This window comes from Typopeltis vanoorti, chromosome 1 (genome assembly GCF_054136105.1).
Source record: "Typopeltis vanoorti isolate ZY-2024b chromosome 1, IOZ_Tvanoo_1.0, whole genome shotgun sequence".
NCBI lineage: Eukaryota > Metazoa > Arthropoda > Arachnida > Uropygi > Thelyphonidae > Typopeltis > Typopeltis vanoorti.
In genome coordinates this window covers 134677594-134699126 of record NC_143549.1, presented here as the reverse complement: position 1 = coordinate 134699126, position 21533 = coordinate 134677594, and the positions used below count along the sequence as shown (strand labels likewise).

Sequence of the window (21533 nt, the reverse complement as noted above, 5' to 3'; positions counted from 1 at the left end):
CTATTCACTCAGCTTTATTGGTTGATAAAAATTTTCATAACAAACTATATTTGAATACTGTATAAAGATAAGAAGAAAAATTGTCAATTGTTTTATCTCCTAAACTCTAACCATTAGTTCATAAATGATAAACATGTTTTGTGAAAATGTGCTTCATTACTATGAAAACCATAACTGCACCATTTAAGTGGTTCAAGAATACTTAAAACTCACCAATTGTAAACAGTATTTGGAATTCATATGAATATAGGTGTGTACATATTTTGCAAAATCCAAAATTCATCATTATTATTATTACATAACACCTCCAAGGGTGCACTCCAAGGGTCACAGGAGTGCACTCCATTCTACATAGCCCACCATCTATACTATTTGATCTTCAGTCTATACACAGCACTACTATCAGTCTATTCACAGTCCATTAATAGTATTTTTTTGTCTGTAAATTATGTATGCTCTGTCTAATTTGCCCATGTGCAAGATAAAACATTCAAGTTTCCAGGGGGGAAAATCCTTGCTACCTCTCCATGAGATCAGCTAACTCCTCTTTATTTGAAAAAGCCCATATAAAGATTTGTCTCATCACAAATAGAACTGCAATGAGAAGAATAGTCTTTTTCCACTCCAAGGGCACAATGTCCCATCATTCTTCCAGTTGTGCTATGGAGATACCAGCTGGAAGAATGATGGAACATTTTGCTCTTTGATTGGGGACTCTCCAGAGGTAAAGCTACTATTTCTCAATTTGTGATTCTTATAGCATTTAAATATTAACCTTTTGAGGTTAATAATTAAAAAATCAATTAAACATTATTTACTTATTCAGTTTTTCTTTATTTAACTTTCATAATATTGTTATTGGGTATATCCAACTTTATTATAACCTAATTAAAATTAAATTCAAGTAAAGAAACTATCTGCTTAGAATGTCCTTAACTGTAATATTAAATGAGTTAATTACAAAAGCTATGAAACTTTTGTAACAATTAAGCAGCATTTGTTTCATTCTTGTCACTGAAAGACTGTTTAATCAGTGTGGATATTTGTCATATAAATTTTATTAAAATTCTTCTAAGCTGTTCATATGTGTTTATATAATTATACTTAGAATTATAATGTGATTTCCTTATGCTTTCAGAATGTCTCTTGAAAGCAAACATGATTGAAATATATTTTTCAGGTTGCTGTCCTTATAGCCAATGCTATTTCACAGTCTCTGCAACCTTCCATATATGATAGCATTATCCAAATCAAGAAGTTGCCATACCTTCCTTCCATTATTTCCACATCTTCACAGTAAGGCTAATTTCATTAATAGTGCTATGATTGAGTCAATAATTCTGTTTGAATGAGTGACTGAAATATATTACGGTTATCTTAAACTTTGTTGCATCACATTTAGCTTTTTCCCTAATATAAAGCAACCTAGATCATTTTAATCTGATTTCTTTTATTTCAGTTTACATCACTGTTATTGTCTTAGGTGAGCCAGAAATTAAAAGTTACATCATTATTAATAAAATTTATGAAAGTATTCCTCTTTTTACATAGGTGTTCTTCAGTTTGAGTTGAAATGTAGAGCACACAAAGTTATCAAATGTATAAGTTATCAAATTAAATTTTAGGAGTTAGATGGAGAAGTGTAAGATAGATGTTATAATTACACTAGCCTGCTTTAGGTATTTGGGATAGTGGAGAGAGAGAGAGAGAATGTAAAGAGGATGGATAAAGTATTATTGGTATGAAAAAGCAAGAAACTAAAAAGCATGAGAAGCAGGTTGTGGAAAAACAAGGTGGATTTAAGTACAGGTATACCACTTATCAATTATTTTCCAGCAACACGTGGTTCAATACCTTCTTTAGTCAGGCTAAAATTACAAGAGTGGAATTGATATTCCACTACCATCTGGCTAGTTCACTGATCCACCATGGATGGCTTTTGCATGTACTGCATGCTGACTTTTGTTTATATCTTCAGCTGTTGTGGTGATCCCTTGATTTGTGATTCTTAGCTTATTTTACTTACATTTAACCCTAGCAAGGTCCTGTTCACAGTAGGTGTCATAAGTCTATATTAATTCAAGTAGAAGTGTTGAAATGCCTCATTAATGTTGCTTTGGTTTGGAAACTGTGTGATATTGATTTGTCACCTGATTATGATATAAAGAACAAAATACCAAAATTCTTTGAGACAGTGATTCCAAGAAACAAATGAGTGTTAGAAAAACTATGAAAATGGTAAGAATAGTACTGAGCTTGATCAAATGATGGAATAGTTTCAACAATGTCAAAGTGGGGTGGATTTGTCAGATATCATGACAGTGGAAAAGACTGTTATTCCATAATGAACCTGAATTAGAGGCGTATGGATGTGTAGTGAAGGAGGACTTCCAAGGTTTAGGAAGCTTTATGAAATATGTGGTGAAAAACGGTCTGCAAACCATGAAGGAGCAACTGAGTATATGGATGAATTTGCTAAACTTGTAGCTGATGAGCTTCTCAGTCCTGAGCAAATGTATAAAAGGCATTAAAATTTACCCTGTAATATACTGTGGAAATAAAAATTGCTGAATTACCACTGAGGTTATGTTAGAATGGTTTGAAAAGTCTGCAAGATTCTTCTTATTCTGGATAGTTGTTGAGCTCACCTAAGAGCTGAACTCGTGTACAAAAATGTTTATACAGTGCATTTTTACTACCAAATGGTACATCTCTTACCCAATCCAACCAAAGAATATTACTCTGTGTGAAGACTAGTATCACAAAATGTTTGTCAGATGACTTAAATGCTGGTAAGCCTTTAGAGACATTTATTATAGAATTTAACACGAAGGATTAATATTAATATTAATTTAATATTAAAATTAAATTAATATTAATTTAATTAATAATCTTGTTTTACTGTATTATTTATACTAATGTATTTCGTTTAATCACCAAATTCATATTTAATTTACATTTAATATTTAAGTTTCTAGTGTTCCAGGATCAGAGGTGCACTGATGTATTATTATTATTGTGACATCTATTAGTCTGGCAAAACATCCAATCCAGCAAGGTTCTGGAATCAAGAGTACTGGAAAATTGGTGGTGTACCTATATTACTATCATCATCAGAGATTTCTAGGTAGTCAAGAAGACTCATTAAAGGAGGCCATAGATCACCCAAACCAGACCTTCATATAACTTTATTAAACTCATTCACACTGGCAAACTATTCCACTCACTCACTCACTGTTCTGTGAGCAAAAAATCTAGCTCTTACTCCTTTCTTAACTGCACACAAATTTAACTTCCATAGATACCACCTTCCATATAACAAACTATCATCAGTTGATAACCTACAACACCCTTTGAGAAGTTTATTAAACCTTTATCATATCATCCCATCTTGTTTGCCAGTGTCTACAGTCTGTATACACTATCTAACAATAATTGTCATGACATCCCTGTTATTTGAAGTTATGGAACATTGCAGGTTTGTTAATAACATAAAAACTGGTGTATAGTAGGAAGAAGTATTTCATCATAGCACTTCAATACAGGTGGTATGGCAACACAACGTGAATTCGGTGACTTCGAGAGAGGTGTCATCATGGGCTGTCACATTGGTGGTATGTCCATACATGCCATTGCTGCTCAACTGGAGCTTCCAAAATCAATGGTTGGTGATGTGATCAATAAATGGAGACTTTCTAGCATCACTGGTGAAGGAAAAAACTAAGGTTGGTTGCTGAAAATGACTGACAGGGACAGGAGGGTGTTAAAACGGGTGACATGCAAACACTGGCTACAATCGCCACAGACCATCCGTGATGAGTTCCAGAGCACCAGTAACACCATGGTGAGCACTAATACTTTACGAAAAGAACTCCATTTACTGGGTTTCCATGGAAGAGCAGCTGCACACAAGTGAACATCACAACAACGAACATGGTGGCGCATCTGGCTTGGGGCAAAAACATGTGAACTGGACAATTGACCAGTGGAAAACTCTGGAGTGATGAATTAAGGTTCACCTGTTTCTAGTCTGATGGCAGGATGTGGGTGTGGAGGCAGCCCGGTGAACACTTGTTACCACAGTGTGTTTTACCATAGTGAAGTTTGGTGGTGGAGGAGTAATGGTATGGGATGCATTCAGTTGGTTTGGAGTGGGACCACTGGTTGTTGTCTGTGGTTCCATGAAGGCAGCTCAGTACCTTGATATTCTGGATAATCAGGTGCTGTCTACACTGTGGAGTTTTTGTGGGATATACCTGTGTTACTATGAAGACAATGTCCTATGCCACAATACTGCAGCTCTTATGGAATGTATGAAGAGATGGGTGTTAAATGACTTCCCTGGCCTGTGCAGAGTTCTGACCTCATCGAACACCTGTTGGACAAATTGGAGTGGCGATTGAGGTCCCGAGCAGCACATCCTCAATCTATCACTGAACTCAGTTCTGCTTTTATGGAGGAATGGAGACAAATTCCATCTGATGTCTACTGCACATTGGTGGAAAGCCTTCCTCAAAGGGTGCAGGAGGTGATGTGATCAAAGGTAGACATACCCTATATTAGGGTTTTACCTGCTAGTATTAATTGTCAGTTGCTAAAGGGTCTAGACAATTATTCGTAGATAATGCTCTCAATGTTCCTCCTAAGCTGTACCCATGCACTCTGGTCAAAAATAGAGTGCACATGCCAAGAACTGAGCATACAGAATCTTTACTTTCAGAATTTCTATTCCACTATGCGTCTACCTTTTCCCTAGTTTGGATGAACTTAAGACGAGTTGGGATGGAAAGAACACTGCTAAAGAATATTATGCAAAGAAAGACAAAATTTGCAGGACATCTTTTGAGATGTTCTTTGGGACACCTGACAAGAGAAGATGTGGAAGACCAACTAGAGAGTGGTTTAATGACATCGTGGAATGGACTTTTAAGAATGATGGAAGCGACAGACAGAGAGAAATGGAGAAGAGCTGCTCATCTGCTGCAACCCTCTTGCTAGAGGATGCTACCAGATGACGACGATGACAGTCAATTTTTGAATGTACTGTAAAAACGAATTATATGATAAATCATACTTATCACTTATTTTACTTAGTAATATGTCTTCTCCAACATTAACCCAATTCATCTAATGTACTCTAATTAGTTTTAACTTGCACTATGTGGGTGAGCTGATGCTGATGTCAGCAAGTTGCAGATGCTTATTAGTCAGGTGTCTAGACAGTACAGCCAGTTGGACTTGTGCAAACAGTGGTGGAGTTTTGTAGCTATGCATATTTGTTTGCACTCTTTCCAAAGCTTCTTTATCCCCTCTAAACCCAGGAGATAAAATTGGTGCACAGTAGACCTGGTGTAGTTTTATCAAGGCTTTGTTGAAATGAACATTAACATGTTGTAGTTGGTGGATTGAGTGATGGAGACAGAGTTGTAGAATAGGTGCCCTCCCTCGATGAATCCCTTGGACTCCTTGGAGGTGTCACGTAATACTAATAATATATTATAGTTGGTGGAGTGATTGGTGGAGAGAGAGTTGTAGAGTAGTTGCCCTCCCTCGATGAGTCTTTGGACTCTCTGGAGGTGTCACATAATAATAATAATAATAATAATAATAATAATAAAAATGTCACAGGGGGAAGGTCAAGCGAATGGGAGAATGGAGAATGACTGCCATGTTTTTTTTTGGGAGCCAGGAACTGTTTAATGGGTCATAGTGGTGAACCCAGTCATCATTCTCCCACTTGTCTTGACATTTATGCTGAATGGCCTTCCTTACTTGCTTCAAAAATCTAACAGTAAAACTTGCTGTTGACAGTTTGATTGGGGCGGGGAGGAATCACTTGTTATCGATGCTTTGGATGTCAAAAAAAAAACCCAACAAAAAACCATGTTAACTTGACATTGCTGCAACTTGATGTCTTTTAATTCAGCTGTGGTGAATTTGGAGACCTTCAAATGCTTCTTTAAGCATTTGTTGGGTTTCTGCAGCAGTTTTTTTTGAGGTTGAAGCAGAATTTGATGCAGATTCTTTGCTCTTTAAAATCTGCTGTTTCAGTTGGAGAAGAAATTCTGCAAACCACTAAAACACGACATACATTAAAAATGCATGTAACCCAAGAACATAGCCTTTCAGCTTGCCAGTTTAGACTGATTCAAAAAGATCATAGTGCCCTTGTAATAGGGCAAAAAGTCTAAGTAATACTATTTTAACCCTAAAATGTACCACATGTAATGAGCCTCCATCCACTTCAATATCTTTAATCCAAAATTTATTTTTAAGCAGTATTGACATCATTGTTGGTTTTGATATCACCTTCAGTATCTTCTTTTCTGACATGAACTTTACTTAAAAATGTTTTTTTTCCTGCCATCACTGATTACTTCTTTTCTGACATGAAATTTACTTAAAAATGTTTTTTTTCCTGCCATCCTGGTTACTTCTTGTAGAAGGACAGTATTTATAATCATAGAGGGGTAGCAATGGGCTTTCCTTTTTCCCCTAGCTAGTTTCTATATGGAGCATTATGAAAACATACTTTTGTTTCTTAATGGTCAAATGGAGAATACATCAGACCACATGGCTCAAACATAAAACTCTTTTCTTCCCACCTAAATATCCAGCAACCCAGATTCCAGTTCAGTATAGAAATAGAAATATTAACAATAATGATATCATAACCATTGCTAACAGAGCCATCAATGTCTATTTCAACCAGACTTCCTTTACAGCTGAATTCTCCTTTATTCACTGTACATACATTCTTATCCACTGGCTGCAATGCCAAAAGAATTAAAAAATAATCTTCTCACCTTCATCCTTCTCAACATACCAATTAGTTATGCTATTACCATTCTCTATAAAATGCTATCAAAAAGAAAATGGGCTGGGCTGGATACACGATGACAGATCAAGTTACAGTCTTATGTTGCCAGGTGTCAGTGGCATAGATATTGTTCAGCCAGCCTGCCACGTGGTTTTGAACTGTGTGCACTAGAAATCGTGTAACGTGCATTATTCTTATCACATGTTTGTGCCATTCTGTGATTTCACGTGAACGAAAAATTAGAACAAAGGGCAAATGTAAATTTTCTGTAAAACTGGGGAAATTTGCTACAGAGACCCTTGAATTACTTTGTAAGGCATATGAAAATGAAACCATGAGCCAAACTCAGTGTTTTGAGTGACACATGCATTTTAAGAAGAGCAGAACCACCTTGGAGGACGACGAGAAGCTTGGATAACCGTCTACCAGCACAACCCACGAAAATGTAGAAAAAATTTGACAGATTATGTGTGCAGATTAACACATCACCATCCAGGAAGTTGCTAACAGAGTTGGGATTTCATGTGGCGCACTCAAGTGATCATCACAAGAGATTTGAACATGCATCACGTTGCTGCCAAGTTCATTCCCTGTCCCTTGAACTGCAAGGAGCACCGTGTGAACATCTGTCAAGATCTTCATCAAAAGGCCATTGATGACCCAACCATCATCTCAAAGATCATCACAGGGGGGTGAGACTTGAGTTTACAGCTGCAACCTGGAGATTTAAATGGGTTAATTTGTAAAGATTTTATTAGCCTAGTTCAGTTTCTTTTTGATAGCACCTCATATATCCAGGACACCTTAGAGAGAAAATAAAGAAATATGATCTGCACTATTTGCAAAAACAAGGAATAAAGGTGGTGTTCTCTTCTTGAAACAAGATCAAGTTTGCTTCTTCCTCCAATACTTCCCCATTCACAACTCTGAAAACAGACGTTACAAAATACTTTGTTCATCTGGAATGTTATTATGTGGGACAAAAAAGCTGATCAGGAGAGATACATGTCTGAACATATCAAAGATATGGAGAGAAGAAAACAAATCAGGACTAGCCTCACATACACATAAACAGATAAATCATCAAGTAAGGTGGTATTGTACAGTAATGGCCTTGCTATTTATAATTTCTTCATTAGGACATTCAAGGAATCATCAGAAATATTAAGAAACTCCAGCTAGTTCAACCAAAAAATAGGGAATCATTCTAGATCAAGTCAGATCTTGTTTCATCAAAAATCTTGCACATAGGGACCTCCAACATTATAATACAGCATGAATGTAGTATGTGCAGCATTGGTGTGCAGCTTTCATGTTTTCTGAAGGCTTTTCCAACTCTTGATACCATCAACTTGCATCTGATACTCTGTTACTGTAATATCAAATAATTTTTATTTTCACTCTCTCTTGAAATGCTATAATGCACCTGAAAGTCTTGAATACTAAATTGCAATCCAACAGTCTCCATTTGGTAAATATATTAGAAATTAATCTACATGATCCAGAAAAGTTTCAGAAGCACAAAGAAGGAATTTGTTGATATGTTTCATGAATATCTAAAGTTGTTTTTGGGAATGACAGAGCAAAGAAGGCTTTTCCAAAAACTAGAGGGTAGGTAGACTGTGAAAGAAGGAAGAGAAGCTGGTGAGTACTTTTCAACCCTGACAATGAATGCATGTTGATTAGCAGCTACTTGCATTGTTTGCATAATATTTCCATGAAAATACCCGTAGAAGAGGCACACGATAAAAACAATAAAGTGATCGGAGTAGAGTGACTCTGTGATATTATTATTGCATGACACCTCTAGGGAGTCCAAGGACTCATCAAGGGAGGGCACCTGCTCTACAACTCTCTGTCTCCACTACTTTTGGTGGTTGACAGAAAATTATATAGTTACAGGAATAAAATATAAAGGTATTGTATTTTCAGGGAGGATAGAGGGAATAGGACAAGAGGTGGGGGTATCACTGTTGATAGCTGAAGAACTTCAACCAACAAAAAGAAAAGTTAATGAGGATTTTTAGGTCTGGGAAGACGGTTCAGTTGAGGTTATCTAATGTGAGATAGTCAGTAGGATATGCTCTTATAGAGTGTGTGTGGGCATGGGGGTCTACAGGAAGATGTAGATGCCATGTATTGGCAGATTAACACAATGAGTGCAGGCCAAGCAATTATTATGAGGGACTTCAACTATGGTATAATGATTGGAGGGAGGAAAGGGGGCATGGCAAGATGGAAGTGGAATTTATACAGTTGCTAAGGGATAATTACCTGAAACAACATGTTATGGGGGGGAAAGAAGTTTGAGTGTTGGATCTAGTAATAGCATCAGAAGATATATCCATAACCAATATAGACACTCTGCTCCAATTGGGGAGAGTGACCATGCAGGTGAAGCTACAAAGAAAGAAAGAATGTAAGTAATGTACAGGAAGTGGTTAGGGACTGTTTGAGAGAAGCAGTATCAAGGCTGTGTACCCATAGCCAAAAGGATAAACCAAGTTGTGGCTAAATGAATAAGGATATAAATCAAGAGCCATAAATAAATAAACAAATAAATAAAATAAAATAAATAAATAAATAAAGTGGGTGAGTATAAAGACAGGTAATTAGCATACTCGTGAGCAATATGAAGTGCAAGCAAGAAGGGTGACTAATATGGTAAGGAAGGCAAAATCAAATTATGAGAAAAAATTAGCTAAGTAGGCCAAAGTAAATACAAAAGAGTTTTTTTCATTATGTAGCAAGTAAAAATTACTATTCAAGGACATTTGACTATTGCTACATAATGAAAAAAACTCTTTTGTATTTACTTTGGCCTACTTAGCTAATTTTTTCTCATAATCTGATTTTGCCTGTTGTGATGTTGTGAAACAGTTATCAACAGTAATATTGATAACTGTTTCACAAGAAAATTTAAAGAAGCCTCACAAATGCTTAAGATCTCTACACAATGCAATAAAAATCGAAGCTTAATCAAGTTTGGTCTGCTTTCATCAAAAATTTAACTGCCACGGACCTAGGATATAGCACGTGTGATACCACAGAACATGATAGTAACAACTAGCAATGTTCCAACTGCACACAGTAATGAATGTATCATTTGTTTTCTGGTTTATCAATTATTTAACAGTTGTGAAGTTAAAAAAAAAAACAGCATCTAATATGTGTAATTAATCGTTAATAGGCTTTTGTTGGGTAAAACTTTTATGTACCTTCCATTATCCCTGATGATATAAGTCTTACGATGCACGAAACTTGTCAGGTTTTAATTTGTTTATTTTTAATAAACTCTTTATATTACGATGTGGTCTCAATACCAAAAACTACCTACAGAACATTTTATGTATTTTTGGAATGCAGATAATTTTCAAAATGATTCAGTATTTTTGCTACATTTTTTAGTTATTTAGAGTACTATCATATCCTGTACACCCCTTGAGCATACATGGCAGGAATTTGATGATGTATTATATTATGCTAATCATATCTATTTTGTTATTTGTTTTAGGGCTCATAATGTTTATGTTGAAGATATTATGGTACGTGAAATTATTTATGTATGGCAAGGGGCCACATACAGAGAAATCAAATCTATTCTTAAAGCAAACAAGAGGTTGCAGTCATTTCCATTAGTAGAATCTTCAGGTATTTTTTCAATTATTATTGCTGTTGTTTTTTTTAATATTTTTATCCTATAACTATTGTATCTCATTTCAATCCCTTCCCCACTTTCCAGCCATGTGAAAAATTTCCTTCACATCATTCTTCTAAAACTCTTTTAGGTACTTAAAATGTTTCTATCATATAACCTCTGTTTCACCTGTCAACTAATTTCCTCAACCCACAAACTGTCAATGTATCATTATAGACCACTCATCATCTTGGTCACTTGTCTCAGGATTCATCCATTTCCTCATTCCCAACAGTGCCAGGTGACCTGTTCACAGTAATCCAGATGTGACCATATCAGGGCCTTATAAAGAGGAGTAATGTTATTAGTGTGTTCTTCAATAATCAAGTAATTCGATGTGCTACTTTGGCCAGTTTTTTTTTTGCATTTTGCCCTCTGAATTTCAACTACCTTCCCTATCTGCCAACATCTCCAAATTCTAGTGTCATTAATTTCCTGAAGTATAATTCCATCAATGTAGTACAGCTTGTAATCTTTTCATCCTAAAATACATGAAGTTGCTTTACATTAAACTAGCAATCGTTATTTTTTTCCCCCATACTGTCAGCATATTTAAATCATCCTGCAAGCTTTCTACATTGCCTGGATTAACTATTGCACTACCAATTTTGCATCATCAGCAAACAACTGAATATTTCCCTTCATACCATTTCCTGTACCATTTATGTACAAATTAAATAACAGTGGTTTATACTCAGAGCCTTATAGTGCACCTCCGCTAGTGTTCCTTCATCTACTTAGTAGATACCAAGCAGGTCTAGAGACTGTAGCTGATCATTGAGCATTCAAAGAAGGGATATTCCATTTTTTTGGATATATAAACATAGATGAGATGAAACATATTCTTAAACCATGCTGCAGCTCATAGTCCATTTGCCCTGTTTATCATCTGATGACAGCTCTCACAAAATGGTCAGCACAGCTGTCCTGTTGCTGGACCTGGGTATAGTTCACTAGTTCTTGTTACTTTTTGGTCTTAAAATTTTTAGTTTTCATATTTTTCATTTTTCAAAATCTGTAGTTCATTTAATTCATTAGTCCAGTTGACCATTATGAATCTCAGATAGAGATCCCTAATGGTCAACTTCCTGGATGGAAATGACACTTGACAGGACAGGTGATTCCAAGGTTGCTTTATTTAAGGATTTTTGTCAAATGTGAATTGTATCCCTGATATATGTTGATGAATTTAGCATATGTTGGGGGGGGGGGTAGTTTAACCTTTGATACTTCTCGGCTGATTGTAGCCATCAGCTGAGAAGTATCAAAGGTTAAACTACTCAAGCCTCAACAAATTCAATTCATGAAATTCTTCAAATTTGGAAAATGCTCACTAGGTGACTCTAGAACTTTAGGTCTATCTTTGTCGTGTTCATGCATGCTTTACATACCTAATGTAGTGCATATGTATGTATTTATGAATGTATATCTGTATTCCCTGATGATGCCATTTTAACTTTGAAATATTGGATGTATTGATTAAATTATTTTAATTAGTATATCATCTATGTTGCAATATCGTTCTTGAAATTACCAGGGTAGACTGTTCATACCTCTCCTTAAATTTATTTACTGAGTTTGTGGTTCTCACCCACAAAAGGTTTTTGGTAAACCTGTAGTATATTCTAACTGTGCATGAGCTAAGTATTTTTATCTTTTTTTTTTAAAACTAATTTTATATATTTTTTGTATTATTTATTTTTACATAATCCAGTAATCTTACTCTAGAGACCAAACATGAACTTTTTCAACCACTCAGGCCTCCAGTAAGCCAGGCAGTGGTCTCACACAGAATGATGAAACTAAACTCATCTCCGACCTAAAAACATTTCCAAACATTCATTCCCACAGCAGGATTTGAAGCCCCAGCCTATTAGTTGGAGAGCAGATACATTATAACCACATTTAATACTGGTTAAAATCTGTATAATAATAACAGTTTAATAATAATTTTGAGGATTCTCACACTGTATTCAAAGCTATCTACCAGCACCCATAGAGCATGCTCTTCCTACAACTTTGAACTTTAAACCTAATCTTATCCACTTTCTTGTGTCACCTGCAAGCACATTATAGTTTTATATTGTATATCTCTACAAATATGAAATATTTAACTCGTTATGCCATTATTTAATTTTATTCTTCTCTGCTGTGCTTCAAGTCCTTTAAAGAGTCAAATAACTGCTCAGAATACTAAAATTATGATGAAAATAGAACTATATGTGTATATGAGGGGGACCTAGAAAGTTCTGATAAACATCTAGAACAGAAATGCTGTTAAAGCAACTGATATTACCACAAGAAAGAACATATCTTAAAACATTTTAATCCCCATGTTTCATCAATTGTAATAATTTGTTCTTTTTCTTTTAGGATATATAAGAAGACATAAAATTAATTAATTTTTGTTCTAGGTGTTTATCAGAACTTTCAAGCCCCTCCCCCTCACATATGTCACGAAAATGTCTTTAAGTGGTAGATGAATTTCATCACCTATTACGAAACCACCATCCTGCTTATTGGACTCCTGAAGTGATTTGAAAAGTTTCATGTTGGTTTTCATTTTGCAGGATTTCTGGATTATCTAACCCTTAGTCCACCCCAAGGTGCTTATATTAATGTACTGTAAGCTAGCTTTTCATGGGTAGAATTAGATAAAAATCTATGTTAAGTTTATACCTAAGTTGTAGTTAACTTTTTATAGTGTTCCCCTGAATACCAAATTTCATTTTAAATTCTGTCATTCCAGAGGAAGGAATTATTATTTTGCATTTTTTTTTTCAATGAAATTAATCACTTGATCTACTTATAGTGAAAAAAAATAAAAAAAGTAATTATTCAGTCTTGAATCTGAGACTGAAAAATTTTCTATGTTACATACTGTAATATGTACATATGACTAAAACAGTTTTTTTTTCCCCAATGTTATAGTTTCTGATTAGTTGGAATTGAAATTTTGATTGTTAACATTTGTGCTTTTTTTTGCCACAACTGCCATGATATCTGTGCCAAATTTACATAATGTGTTAACTGACTAGACCTTTTTTTCTTAGAAGAATAGGTGCTAGAAATTTTCATTGCTCAGTGGTGTTTCATTACTACCTTGCTTATTAGAGGCCAGAATAGATGTGAATGAGCACATTAATGGGGTGAAAGTTCAATGTTGCAAAGTGTAAGGTTTTAAAATTTTGAAAACAAAGATGAAAACAGAGATGTAGAGTATACCCTTGGTGGGATATATTGGAGGAGGCAGAGGAAATAAGAGAACTAGATGTGATGGTGGATAAGGATCTAAAATTTAGAAAGCACATTTCTAAAATTGTGGTGACTACACAACTAATTCTGGCAATGATGCCAATGACATTGATTTGTAAAAGTAAGGCGATTCTAATTCCACTGCATATAAAGCCTTGATTAAGCTACATAACTACTAAGCATAGATTTAGGTATCTGGTTTTCAAAAGGATGAAGAGATATTTGAACAGATTCAGAGGTAATTGACTATGGTAATTTCTGGTCTCAGTATGAAGAAAGGCTGAGAAGATGCAATTTACAGAGTCCATTGGATAAGAGGAGGAGAGGTGATATGACATTGAAGTTGGTAAGAGGTTGTTATAGGATTAATGTTGAAGAGGTTTTTCATAAGATGGTGGGAGATGGGGAGAGAACAAGAGGTTATCCCTGAAAGCTGTATAAAGAAGGGCGTGATCAAAGGAGTGAGAAGCAACCATTCACCACTCTCCTTATAAGGAGAGTGGTGAATGGTTGGAATGCATTGCATGAAAATATGCATAGAATTTGAACTGTGAGTGACATAGGGACTTCCTGTGATTGAGGAGGAGGGGTGATATGATAGACATACAAGTTGGTAAGAGGTTGTTATAGGATTAACATTGAAGAGGTTTTTTTGTGAGATGGAGAGAGATGAGAGAGAGAGAACAAGCAGACTCTAAGCCTCCCTTTATTTCTCCTGTTCATTCTCACTTACTGATGGAGTAACTGCATGCACATATTGGTACTAGTGTATTATTCCCCTGATGATGTCAATTTAACTTTGGAATATTGAAAATAATAAGTAAATTTGTTTAGTTATTGTGTTATCTTTGTTGTTAATTTCTTTAAAAAACATCATTAATAAGGGATGCTGTATTTTCAGAGAGGAAAATAGATGGAATACAGTGGGAGCATTAATGAAGATAAAAAGAACCAAGAGGAATAGATCTTCATCAGGAAGAACAGGAGTGGATCATTGGAGATAATGCATTTGAGTTATTTTGTGTGAAATAGACTGCACATAGTTTGAGGGGGGGGGGGGTCAGAAAGAAAGTCATGGATGACATTCATCAGCAAAGTACCTCATTGAACACAGGTGAAGAATTATTATGAAATACACATGAGAAGGAGATAGAATTTAAGCAGCTTCTGAAAGATATCTAAAAACAGCATGTGAAGTTACCCAGGATTTCAGGAAGCTGGACTTAGTGTTGGCACAAGAGGATTCATATATTACAATGATAGTCACTTTGCATCCAGGTGAGGAAAGTAATCATGCATTTCCACACATTCTCCTTCTTAACTGGAAATTCCACATTGTAAAATTTTCAATTAAAAAGGTGTATATGTGGAACTACTGAGTGGATGATTGCGACAACTTTGGAGCTTGGAGCAGTATATGGAAAGTGGTCAAGTAGTGTTTGAAGGAACAGTTTCAGACTTACATACTTGATATATAGTTAATACAGATAGGTAGAGGTGTGTGGGATGGAACAAAATCTTAATGTGGTGACAATTGGATCTTTTTATATTTCATCCACATATGACAACTACAAGCAGTAAAGCACATCAGTACCGTGTGTGGTGGGTGGATTAAGAAGGAAGAAATCTATTGATTTTTTTTTTTTTTAATTGTAATACATCTTCCTGCATGTCATGAGATTGTGCAAAAGAGTTGGCATGACTCTGAGCAAATTGTTTTAGTTTTCAACAGTGGCAGGATCCAAAGAGAGTGAGTAAGATTGTTCCATTACATTGAAGAAGGCTTCAAAACAGATAGCAGATTATCAACTGATTTAAGTAATGGTGGTTAAGGTATTAGGAAAAGTTGGTTGAGGTCAGAATTCAGAAATGAATGGGATTGTAATTGCCTTATTGGAGGAACAGCACTGTATTATGAAGAATAGGTCATGCTTTAATAATTTATGCACTTACTGTAATAAAGCAATAGTTAAATTGAATAAAGGAAATAGTTCTACCATGTTATCACTGAACTTTGCAAAGGCATTTCACAGAATATTGCACAAAATTCTCTTAAATAAATTGGAGTAAATGGAGATGGATATGAAGAGTGTAGGTGATAGACATACATTATAGTATAATGGTCAAGCAATATTCCAGGGAAAGATGATGACCATGGTGTGTATTCATTTGTGCATTAATATATGTAAGGGTGATTATAGAGGAGAATATTCACTTGTTTGCTGATGATATTAACTGGAATAAGCAGTAATAAATAAAAGGTGATGTAGAGATCTTGCATGATGATTTAAAGAGACCAATATTGTTGATAAACAATAATCCAGGCCAGGGGCAAAAGAACTGGCAATCTTGGGCTGCCACGGATATACTTTTGGATGAAAAGATTACAAACTGTGATTATATTGGTGTAACTGCACTGCAAAAAATTGCTAAGGTTAGGGATTTGGGGACAATTGCATTCAGGGAATTGAAGTTCAGAGAACATATTGCAGAAGTGCACTTAATTTAATTGGAATTACAAACAGAGTAACTAAGACTCAGACTAGTATCTTTGCCTGTTAATTGCCATGTGTGTGGAAAGAAAAACCCTACTATCCTAATATATGACCAGCTGACTCATTCTAGACTGGAACCTTTCTATCTAAAAGCCAAAGTTAGTAAAATAGCACAAAGGATCAATTGAAAATTGAAACTGACATGGATAATAAAATAATAGTGCTGAAATTTTTGTCATGTGGATTTATTGAAGATAATCAAATGCTGGAGAGGATACAGAAGCATATGAATAAGATGGCAAAGGTCTATGGAATGCTTCTTTTAAGTTGGAATTAAAGATTTGTAAATTGCAAAATTTGGTTGATAGAAAAGAGGAAATAGAGAAATATATAGGAGTTACTAAGAGTGTTTTATAAAATAAATGCAGAAAAAATGAACAGTATGTGACAGAAGGAGACAAGTGGTCATCCAATGAATGTTGAGTGAAAAAGTGGTTGGCAAGGATGTGAGAAATAGATATTTTGCTTGGAGAGAGTGCATGAATGCAATTCATTTTGAGAGATGCTTGTGACTGCATTGCCAGTGAATGAACTTAGAGTAGAATGATAAGCAATGAGATTGTTAGTTTATACTTCCTGTAACAGTCTTAGGACTTCATGGACATGCCCAAATAATAATGAATTTTCCTGACAGTAGCCCATTGCCTGCTGATTTAGACATTAAACCTTTAATTCCATTATCTGTTATCATTGATAAAAATTCAGAACAATAATAGACTGAACACTGACATCTGTATATCACATTAGTTAAAGGAGCCCAGTTGGAAGAATCCATTGGCTGCCTTTTCTCCCTTAATTTTAATAACTTCACTGCCTTAATGCTATATTTCCTCAAATTGAAATGTAAATGTGTTGCACAGTGTAGTATTAAATGTTTTAAAATCTAAATCTCTAATGCGAAATTTATTCACTGTTATCTAATTTTTAGTAAAATATCATAGTAATTAACTTGGAGAAACAGAAATTCTGCAGAGTATCTGAATATTATCGCTATGAATGCTGACAATATGGGGTTAGCATTCCACAGGGAGAGTTTTGATAAGGCAGCTGATGGAGAGAACAAGATAATTTCTAGGGATGACCTTGTTCTCTCCATAAAAGAGGACAAGTTCAACTTTCACCTTAAGCATGGTATGATAACCGCAGTGATATTCAGAATGGACTTACCTACTATGAATGTTTCACCTGCATAAAGATATAATACTAATACTAAATTTCAAAATTTTTCTTAGAGTTATAGTATTCTTTTTGTTTTTATTTTCTTTGATATGTTCTTCACATTTTAAGTCTTAATTGTATATTTATTCAGAATCTATGATCCTGTTGGGATCAGTTCAGAGGATGGAGCTGATGAAGGTTCTAGAGAGACATCTTGGTCGTGAAAGAAGACTTCAGGAAGTTGCTAGAAGGCAGTCAGTGGATGAGAATATTTACAAAGTTGCTCATGAACAGAGAAGAATGTCTCGGTTCGAAGTTGTGCCTGTTGATGGACTTGGCAGGGTATTTTAATATTTTCTGGAAAATTTTGCTTTAAGCTTGTGTATTTTTTGTTTTAAATTTGATTTCAAGTCACACCAATTGCTATGCTGAGTTTCAAGCTTTTAAGAAAAATACATAACATGCACCAAAGTACATTACATTTTTAGTAGTAACATCTTTGACCCCTGTTTCCTTTCCTTTTTTTTTTGTTTTTGAAATATGATATAGAATAAGACTGTTTAATTGTTCATCATCCAGCATGTATATTAAAATCTGACCTTCTGCTTACATAGCTGATTCAGCCCTCCAACAAATCCAGCTTAGTGCTTTCATGTTATTAAACTATCTAACCACAGTGTAGTCTGACATATATAGCTTGCAGCCGAAGAAAATTTGCATTATCTTCCAAAGGAAACAACTATCTTGTTCATCTGTCATAGATCTAACCTTAACTTTCATAAGTAGATGTGGAAGAACTAATATGCCCCTTTGATTGGAGAGACCTGGATTTGAATTTCATTTAAAACACAAGGAGCCTGAAAAACTGAGTTTTTCAAGTGGAAAGCACACATTTACCTTGCAAAATTTTTCAACTTGATAATTTCTAGGAACAACATCCTAGATCATCCAAATATTATTACTCAATTTAAATTTTAAATAGCACAAAAAAAATAATCAGATATGTAGTTCTGAATCTTTCACTGATTAGTCACTCACAGCAAACTTAAAAGAGTAGAGGATAGTACTAAGTTAGGAAAGGCCTGGATTTGAATTTCATTTGAAACACAAGGAGCCTGAAAAACTGAGTTTTTCAAGTGGAAAGGATGCATTTACCTTGCAAAATTTTTAGACTTGATAATTTCTAGGAACATCATCCTAGGTCATCCAGATAATCTGAAAAATAAGTTAATGAAATAAAGAGCCAAAAGGCTTCACTTCGGCAATGTAAAAATTATTTAAATTAAGGGGATATTTAATCCCACATTATTTCTGCCGAACTTTTATAGCTTGCTATATTCAGCATGAAACTCTTTGATTTCTATCTTAGAGTTTCTTATTCGGCTTTGAAATAATGTGGGATTAAATATCCCCTTAATTTAAATAAACATTTTAAATAAACTTTCCCTAAACATTTAACATACTGTTTATACATTAATTTATCACACTCAGTGTAATAAATTAATGCAGGATATACAAACTAAAGATTTTATGATTTTTATTCTCATGATTTGTATATTCCCCCCACCCAATGTTGTTACAACACATATTACAAAAATACATCAGTTTTTTACTTTTAATTAAAAAAAAAACTCCTAAAACAATCTCAATATTATTACTCAATTTAAATCTTAAATAGCACAAAAAAATAATCAGATATGTAGTTCTGAATCTTTCGCTGATTAGTCACTCACAGCAAAGTTAAAAGAGTAGAGAACAGTACTAAGTTAGGAAAAAGTACACCTGCTACTACACAATTTTAAGTATGACAATGAAACATATTTTTTATTTGAAAATTATAAATATGGATAATCTTTGCAAAATTCTCCTATGGTTGAAAACAGCATGTATTTTTCTCTCCTCATAGGACACAAAGAACCTTTATCATTATTATTATTTCACAAAAAGAAACCCCCATGTCCAAAGATTCATTGCAAGAAAGAAACTGACACCATCACATAGTGTCTTATCATGCCTCTCTTTAAACAGATCACTTACAACAGATTCTGGTAATCACTTCCAACCATTCAGCAGTCTCGAAAGAAAAAAAAAAAACTACACCCTTACTAATCTCACTCTTACTCAATTTCCAAGGATTGACCCTTTGTTCTTTTTTTATTATTATTATTATTTAGGCCTCCAAGGAGTCAAAAGATTCATCGCGGGAGGTCCTTCCTAGGAAACACAAAGTCTATCATACCACTCCTTAAACTCGTTGACCATTCTCGCTCTCACCACTCTCTCTCAGGCAATGCATTCCACAGTTCAACCACCCTCCATGCAAAGAAACCACTCCTCACCCTCTTGCTCACAGTTTCCTTTTGTAACTTCCATGAATGGCTCCTTGTCATCTCTCCTTCTCACTGTTCAACCAAGTGAAAGAACTCTCTAGTGTCAACCCTGTAACCACCTCTCAACAGTTTAAAAGTCTCAATCATATCACCTCTCCTTCTTCTATCCACTAAACTCTGCATTCCACATTCCCTCAGCCGATCCTCATAACTATCATTGTACAGTCCTGAAACCATCTTTGTTATCTGCCTCTGTACCTTTTCCGCAGTTAATTTATCCCCTTCAAATCCTGGGGACCAAATCTGAGAACAATAGTCTAAGTGTGGTCTGACAGGGTCTTATACAATGGAATGATAACTCTTTTATCTCTGCAGGTCAGCGTCCTTCTCATTATTGCAGCAATCCTCTGTGTTACCTTCACCACCTTTGCAATATGTCCCTTGAATTTCAGGTTTCTATCAATCATCAACCCCAGATCTCTTGTCTCCCCTACTTCCTCCAGTATAGCTCCTCCAATAGAGTATGCAGCATATGCAAGACCTTACATTTTGCTGCATTAAACCGACACCCCCATCATTCATTTGCCCATCAGTCTAGCTTATTCAAATCCTCTTTCAGGGCTGCCACATCTGCATTATTACTAATAACCCTTCCCAGCTTCACATCATCTGCAGACAACTGAATATCCCCCTGCAATCCACTGACAATGTCATTGATATAAAGGTTAAACAATATAGGTCCCAGTAGTGAGCCCTGTGGGACCCCACTTGTAACCCTCTGCCTCTTTGAAACTGCCCAACCATACAAACCTCTCTAATTGGAGAGGCCTGGATTTGAATTTCATTTGAAACACAAGGAGCCTAAAAAACTGAGTTTTTCAAGTGGAAAGGATGCATTTACCTTGCAAAATTTTTCCACATGATAATTTCTAGAAACAACATCCTAGGTCATCCAAATAATCTGAAAAATAAGTCTTTCCCTAAACATTTAACACACTGTTAAACCAATCCTGAATCCAGTTGACCAACCTAACATCCAAACCAATCTGCTGCAACTTAAATATCAGCTTATGTGGCACCCTGTCAAATGCCTTTGCTAAATCCAGGAAAATGGCAGTGTATGCCTTTCCCTCATCTACTACTCTTGTAACTTTATTATAAAAGGCTAGCATATTACTAAAACAAGAGTGCCCTCTCACAAATCCATGACTCTCACAGGTAACATTACCCTCATCTGCCCAATGTTGTATACGGTCCCTAACTAATTTCTCCAAGATCTTAACAACTACTGATGACACATAAACTAGCCTATAATAGACACTTCCAGTCTGCTACTACCCTTATGCAATGGCACTATTTTACCTTCCTTCCATTCCCTGGTCACCTTTCCCGTAGCCAGACTTTCATTGAAAAGCCATGTCAAAGGAGCTGTCAGTTCCTTAGTACATTCTCTCAAAACTCGTGGTGAAATACCATCCAGTCCCACAGCTTTACTGACATCCAGAGTACTCAGTATTTGAAACACGTTCTCCTCCTGCATCTCTTAACCTCAAACCTGCCCTATCCCTCTAGTATTAAAATTTACTCCTCCAGGATGAAATACACCAATAAAGTGTTCATTGAACAAATCCATTATGTCTTCCATCAGTCACTCTATTCCCATTTTTATCCCACACTGTCATTCTTCCACAGTCATTTCTCCATCTACTGACCACATA

At 35.3% G+C, this 21533-nt stretch overlaps 1 protein-coding gene across 1 annotated transcript in view; it reads left to right on the top strand.

Annotated features, from left to right (window-relative positions):
• The window catches only part of LOC150110452 (chloride channel protein 2-like), a 528627-nt gene that overhangs the window by 404650 nt on the left and 102444 nt on the right, over positions 1–21533 (top strand). The window contains exons 16-18 of the mRNA XM_090399378.1: positions 1181–1296; positions 10335–10471; positions 17637–17827. Of these exons, the coding sequence (XP_090255504.1) occupies positions 1181–1296; positions 10335–10471; positions 17637–17827 (444 nt within the window). The remainder of the gene's footprint in view (positions 1–1180; positions 1297–10334; positions 10472–17636; positions 17828–21533) is intronic.